A 7,554-nucleotide genomic window follows, 5' to 3' on the forward strand; every position below is an offset into this window, starting at 1 on the left:
GTGCAATACATCAACTCCAGTTCAGGTTCTGCTTGTGTTTTCTCTTCTGATCTTGTTTTCAACTTCTCCCACATTCATCCTTCTGTTTCTGACTTATTTCACTTAACATGATTTCTTCAAGCTCCATCCAAGATGAGCTGAAAATGGTGAAATCACCATTTTTAACAGCTGAGAGTATTCCATTGTGTATATAGACCACAACTTGCTCAGCCACTCATCTATTGTTGGACACCTGGGTTGCTTCCAGGTTTTGGCTACTACAAATTGTGCTGCTATGAACATGGGTATACACAAATCATTTTGGATGGGTGTGTTTTCTCTTTGAATTTGATGTAGAAGAAGAAAGAAGTCTTAGGAAAAAACAAGACAACTCTGAAAAATTGAAGACTCGATTATAGGGGAAATAAGGGAGCAGAAGCCATATTCCAAGAAATAATAGTGGAAACTTCCAAATCTGGGATTTTGTCAGGATGTAATTGTTCAGGAAGCAGAGAGAACTTTCAAATTGTTCTTCTCTTACCATTCTTTACTTGAACATTTTTCTATCCATTTCTTCATCCTCTTTTGTACTTTATAGTCATCTCATATTTTTATGACTTATGTTTCTAGATCTGCTTTACTATATATCACTTTGTGGAAAGTTAAATAGTGCTTGTTTCTTTTCTCTGTGGTGCACCTTCCAGTAACTCTAATGCAGGACTGGTAATGGAAAACTCCTTTAGTTTTTGTATGTCTGGTATTATTTATATTTCTCCTTCATATATCTTGCAGGGTAAAGAATGTGTAGTTGGCAGTTGTCTTTTAAAATCTTGAATATATCACTCATACTTTCCTGTACTCCATGGTCCCTGCAGAAAAGTCTGGTACAAATATGATTATAAGTGTCTTTATAAATCACTTTGTTCTTTTCCTTGACAGCTTTTTTCTTTTGTTTTTGATAATTTCATAATGATGTGTACTGGTGTGGACCTATTTACATTTAGGAATTTGGGAGTTCTCTCTGCTTCCTGAACAATTACATCCTGACCAAATCCCAGATTTGGAAGTTTCCACTATTATTTCTTGGGATATGGCTTCTGCTCCCTTATTTCCCCTATAATCGAGTCTTCAATTTTTCAGAGTTGTCTTGTTTTTTCCTAAGACTTCTTTCTTCTTCTACATCAAATTCAAAGAATGTGATCATTTTGTCTTCTATTTCTGATGTTCTCTCTTCTACATGGATAAGCTTACTTATGTGATCTGCTATTTGAGACTGAAATGCATTCACATTGTCCTTCATACTCTCTCTGTTTTTATGTTTTCCATTTTCCTATCCAGTGAGTCTTTGAGATCATAGATTTCTTTCTTAATCCATTTCTTCATATTAAATTGAGAGCTCTCTATTACTTCAAATTTCTTGACAATTCTTAAATTCTTTCTCTTCTGGATCTACATCATTAAATGCCTGACCATCTTGATTCTTCATTATTGGAGATTTCCCAGTTTTACTCATCTGTTTTTGTTTCTGTTGCTGGTCTACAGATCATGTTTAGTTCTGTTTTGTGTGTGAGTTATTAGAAGAGGGGAAATGTTCTGAAGAAGACCATTGGTGCCTAATGTCCCTTAACAGAGCCCTAGTTTTGGTGGTGTTGGTGTGTGTGTTTGGGGGGTAACCCCAGATTTCCTTAATTTCCTAAACTGTTACCTCAAAGTGAAAACCCTGCTGTGAGGTCAAAGTCTCTTTCTAGACTGCAAGGTAGTCTGACCTTGATCACCAGGGTCTCTGTCAGCTGGAAACCTAGAGTTCTGTTGGTCCCTCTGCTGTCACAAGATATAAGGATACAATATACAGCGCACTGACTCTACTAAATTGTTTCCTGGGTTTTGATCAGAAGCCTTCTACTCCTATGGCTCTAAACAGCAGTTGTAAGCTCCTTTTAAAGCCACTCAGTGATTGTTTCAAGGGCTCTTTAAATCTTTTACTTGGATTTGAAGCAATTCCAAATATGGCACACCAGGGCCAACTTAGTTGTTGCTTGAGTCCTTCTTTCTCTCCCCTCTTGTTCTGCCTCCTGCTCTTGCTGTTCATATGCAATCACCAAGCTTTAGATACTTCTTTCTTAATCAGAAACCTCAGATGTTCTCTTATTAAATTCATTGAGCTATCTTGTTATAATATTCGTTTTGGGGGAGAGTAAACTTCTCAAGACTGGGTCACCATAGCTCTGCCCTGTAAGTCTCTGCTAGGTTTTTTATCTATTTTTATGAGGTATGTGTGCTCATCACATGCTAGATAACATATTATTTTATTTTCCCAATGTTTAAATTGTTACTTAGGTAACACTGAAAGGCTGTATGCTTTAGAGGCACAATTTTGTATCTCTTCCTGATGAATGACACCACACAATGACCACCACCAATATACTAACATCTCTCCACCAAAGTCTGCTAGGACCCTTTCATTCTTTACTCTCCTTGCCCCTCCCCATTTGGTGATTTCAGTCTGTATTCAGAGTACAAAAGTGTGTTTATCTTTGACTTTCTGTCCTCTTATTTTGCTTCTGTATATCCCAAATGTGAGATCATCCAGCCTATGTCATCTTTCTGAATTATTTCACTTATCATAATACACTCTGGTTCATCCCTATGTTATAAAAGACAAATTACCACCTTTCTCATAGGGGAGTATTATTCTATTGTGTATCTATACTATAAGTTAATCTACTTGTCAATATAACAACCTTGTTAAAAACTAAAACACCATAAAATTAATAGACACTTTTTGACAACCCAAGTAACACACATGTGCATATGTGTATACACTCACAAACCAGGTTTCTATGCCTAAATTCCCACAATATAACCATTAGCTGTCATCTTAAGATTTAATTCATCTTAAGATCCACTTAAGGAAGATCCACTCCCAAACTTACTTAGAGTGACAGTTGGCAAGAGACCTGTGTTTCTTCCTGCAAGGACTTTTTTCAGCTAGCTGTGCCATCACATGGCAGTTGACTTCTCTCAGAGCTAATGACCTGAGAAAAATAGAGACCACTCAAGATGGAAGCAGCAGTCCCTTTTACAACATAATCTCAGAAAGAACAAATGCATTTATTTCCTGCTAAATCTTTTTTATTGCACAGACCAACACTGTTAGAATATATGAGGCTATTCAGAGATCACCAGGGACCCTAAGAATCCTGCTACTCCATTACTATGTACAGTGGTTGTAAATAGAATGTTATAATAGCTTAAAAACATTTCTCTGACATATTGTAAATGGCGAAAAAAAATGTTAACCAATATAACTTTCAAAAAAATAAATAAGACAATCCAAGAGTTTCTGATAAAGAATATAAGTATTCTATCAGTTTGTTATATAATTTGCATTGTATAAACACCATCTATTCTGAGCACTTGCTAAGCATTATAGAATTTTATGTTCTTATTCTTTTACTATTGTAGTTATTGATGTCATTGTTGTTGGATTCGACTAGGAGAAATGAAGAGAGGAGAGGAAGACAGAGAGGGGGAGAGAAAGATAGACACCTGCAGACCTGCTTCACCACTTATGAAGCGACTCCCCTGCAGGTGGGGAGCCTGGGCTCGAACCCAGATCCTTAGCTACCGGTCCTTGCACTTTGCATCATGTAGGCTTAACCTACTGTGCTATTGCCCGACCTCCAGAATTTTATGTTCTAAGGCTACAATCTCTAACATAAAAGTCACTAGCTACAGATGAGTATTGAATACTTAGAATTCATTTAGTCCAAATAAAAACATTCTATATGTCAAATTTATATATTAATTTTCCAAGACTTAAGTAGAAAATCATATGAAATATCTTATTAAAATTTATGTTGTTTATAAGTTGCATGATAATATTTTGGATCTATTGAGTAAACCTAGTCAACAAAATTTATTCATACTGTTTCTTTTTCATGTTATAATGTCACTACCAAGAAAATTTAGGTGACATGCTATATTTCTGCTAGATTGCACTACATGATTATCAATAATTTAAAATATTAACAGAAGATAAAGTTATCTTGCTTAATAGATAAACTGCATATAACATCACTGGGTAATCTGCTCTAAAATTTCTAAATTTCTTCAAGTGCTTTATACTTTTGTTTTAGACATGTCAATTTTCCTCCTTAAAGTTTTAGAAACCTATTTAAGAAGTTGTTCTGTGTGTCCTTGGTTCTACCTCATTAAAGGAACTACTAGATACAATCTAATCCATATAATATGAATCTTCTGAATCCACCTTTTTCTAGAAAATAGCAAGAAAGAACATTTGAGGACTCCCATGATTACAGAAGAATGAGTTATGTGAAAAGAAAAGAGTACTGAAACAGTTAAAAACCAAACATATAATTTCCAAATTTCTAAAACTTTTTAAAATTACATTCTTAAAAGTTTTAGGAAGAACTAAATATAAGACAACAGATTGAGACCTAAATGAGGTTAAAGTGAATTTTGTGTGCTGAACAAGACAGGTAAGTTGACCCAAACTGGTCAATTGAACCTTGTGTGTTCAGTCATTCAGTGAGTTTTTAATTAAAATACATTTAGCTATTGGAATGACTATTATTATTTTTTTTTTACTTCTTGCCTAGAAACAAGTCAATTATTAGGTTTTTAGAAGGTTGTCATGTATGATCAGCAAAGATAAATTTTATTAACTACTCTTGTTGGTTGCCCAGAGGATATTGGCTTACAATGCAAGGTTTATACCTAAGTGACCTTGCTTTCTCCTTTGAAATAATAGATAGGTTTGAAATTGACACCACTGAGTAGTATATTTTTGAATGGTAGCTTAAACAGAAAAATTTTATCTGGGCAAGAGACTTTTTTTTTATAGAATGAGTAGAGCTATCTTAGAAAGCAAGTGGCATATTTTTGTATGTACCTCTAAAAATATATAACAGGCCAACTGGCACAATAATAATGATTCAAACCCCTACTAAACCTCCATTAAGAAACCTCCATGTAAAAATTATCATTAACTTATCACAACTTATGAAATAATTATGACATTTTTACAAATGTGATGCTTAGGCACAAAATGGTTATGTGAATACTAATACACTCAAAGCATTTAGATCCCTAGCGTGCAAACCATTTCTGACTATTTGCCTCCAGTTCAGAAAAAAAGAAAAGGCAGATTTTAGTTCATGATAAGTTCCAAAATTATTCTTTTTTATTTCAATTAAGCTATTTTAAATAAAAAGTAGAAGTGAAAATAAACTAGGTCACCTTGGTGAGCAATGAGTTCTTCTCATGGAGTAAATATACAAGTCCAAGGGTATACAGGATATATATATATATATATATATGGAAGACATAAGGTAAAGTTTGTCTTAAGGATCTTTCTAACACTGAGATTAAATGATTATCTTAATGTCTAATTTTTCTCATCAAAGATAAAAATGATAATAACAATAGAATAGTTACTAAATTACAAAATGGTATATCATGTAGTGATGAACAAATAAGTGTACCTTTTCTTTCAGGTAAACCAAATTAATTGTTCCCCAACAACCTCAGTTAAAAATGAAAATTAGCTTACTTTACCTTCACAGTTCAACCTTTAAATAATTATCAGCCTTGCCCAAATTCACCAATTATAGGGCAAGGGTGAAATTAAGAAGTTGTAAGTCTGTAAGTGAGATTCTGATGGTGAAGAAAGCCCACTCAGTCTGATCATTATTTATCTCAGGATTTAAACAGTAACCTTAATTGTATTCTTTGAACACCAAGTTCCCGCCCCACCCCCACCCCCCACCCCAGCAGTTAATTAGCTGGGCAGGTCTTTTAACAAATGCCTACTCAGAAACACTGGGTGGTAGAAGTGCTGTTGATCATTAAACACCACAATAGCATGGAGCCTATTTCAAGAACTGCCGAGCTGAGTGGTCTTGCCTCAGCCAGACTGCTCACCACATACTCACAGACCCTCTATTGTGCTGGCTATGGCTGCTCAGAGGGATGGTTAGTTTGGCTGAAGAAGGGAACAACTGCAGTAAGAGAAAAAAGACCAAGCCTTGCAAAGAGATCAGTAGTTTTGGGAATATAAGTCTCATCATAGGGTGAAAAAGAAACGGAAATGGATGCAAGAATAAAAGTGGGTGGGCAGAAAATCAATCATATAACAGCCATAGTCTTTCTCCTTTTTACTTGCAAACAATCCATATGAATTTACCAATCTAGAGCCAAATGGATAACAATTAGAACATTACAATATATAAAAGAGTCGTCAATTTGGTTTAGAGGAAATTCATTGAATTCTTTGTGGTGTTAAAAAGAATTCTCTTGATAATCATCCCTTCTCCTTAGGTAGTTTCTTCATGTATGAAATAAGTGGGTTGAAAGGGTTCCCATCCCCAAGTGGCAAAAACAGGAATAGGCTCCCCAGAACAATTTCTAAGGTATCAGTCTAATGCAGCATGTCATTATTTGAGACAAAACTATACAGTTAAATATAATTATAATATTTACTTGTTTTTGTTTAAAATACACTAACCCTGGTTGTTAGGTTGATTATTTCATACCAGATGCTTCTATTGGCACTTACATAGATCATTAATTATATACTTATATGTACTATATAAGTACTATATATGTACTATATTGATTTTGTAGTCAATAAAGAAAGTAAAAAAAGAGCATTATATTAAACTAGTAAAAATCCATAGAAAAAATAATAAATATTTGCCTGATGAAATAGTTGGAAAATATACCTCTCCTACTTATCTAAAAAAGGTGAGGCTAGGGCCACCTGTCAGTTTAACTTTAAAAAATGAGGGGTGGGTGGGGGCGGATTTCTAAAAGTTTCTCTTCCTTTTCTTTAAATCTTCAATTCTGGGGAAAATAGTCCACTTTGCTCCATAATATTTGTGCTCATTTTAATTTCTAATAATGTACCATCAACAAAATCTACATGGAAATTTTGATATTCCAGGAAGAGGCAGATATTCATTCCATGACTTCGGATATGTTCAAGGCACCCCATCAACAACATGATCATAGCTGGTTGCAGGCTAGCTATTCTAACTAGTCTGAGAAGTAGAGATCTAGAGGATATTGGGAAAGCCACCTATAAAGTTCTAGAGACTGACCACTCCCCCTACCCTTTATGGTTTTTAGTCTCTGGACAGGCAAATGCTTTATCTTAAAGATGTAAAAATCCTTTAACACTATAGTTCAGTTTACTGTCTCAGAGGGAAAAAAATAAGGTCTAGAAAGAAAAAATGTTCTGCAAGGGAAAGCAGGAGAAATTTCAGGGGGGGCTAAGCACAGCTCAAGAGAAGCTGTCCATCTGAAATGCCACCTGGAATTCACACCAGTAATAACTGTTGTGGATATAAAAATTAATAGGTGGGATTTCATAGTATTAGAAAAATTTATTTTTATAAATCATGTGTCTATCACCCAAGTGTTGACGCATGCATGCAATTCAAACATCAGACTTACAATAAAAAGCTCACTGAATGACTTAGCAAGGACAATTCCCCCATTTTCTCTGTAATTTGGAGTGGAAGAAGGAGGGGGAGAGTGGGTAGAGGGCAC

At 34.8% G+C, this 7,554-nt stretch overlaps 1 protein-coding gene across 1 annotated transcript in view; it reads left to right on the plus strand.

Moving 5' to 3' along the window:
- The window catches only part of ANKFN1 (ankyrin repeat and fibronectin type III domain containing 1), a 198,037-nt gene that overhangs the window by 36,407 nt on the left and 154,076 nt on the right, over nt 1–7,554 (plus strand). The window contains exon 4 of the mRNA XM_060204893.1: nt 5,409–5,498. Within this exon, the coding sequence (XP_060060876.1) occupies nt 5,409–5,498 (90 nt within the window). The remainder of the gene's footprint in view (nt 1–5,408; nt 5,499–7,554) is intronic.

This window comes from Erinaceus europaeus, chromosome 12 (assembly GCF_950295315.1).
Source record: "Erinaceus europaeus chromosome 12, mEriEur2.1, whole genome shotgun sequence".
In the NCBI taxonomy this organism is placed as follows: Eukaryota; Metazoa; Chordata; class Mammalia; order Eulipotyphla; family Erinaceidae; genus Erinaceus; species Erinaceus europaeus.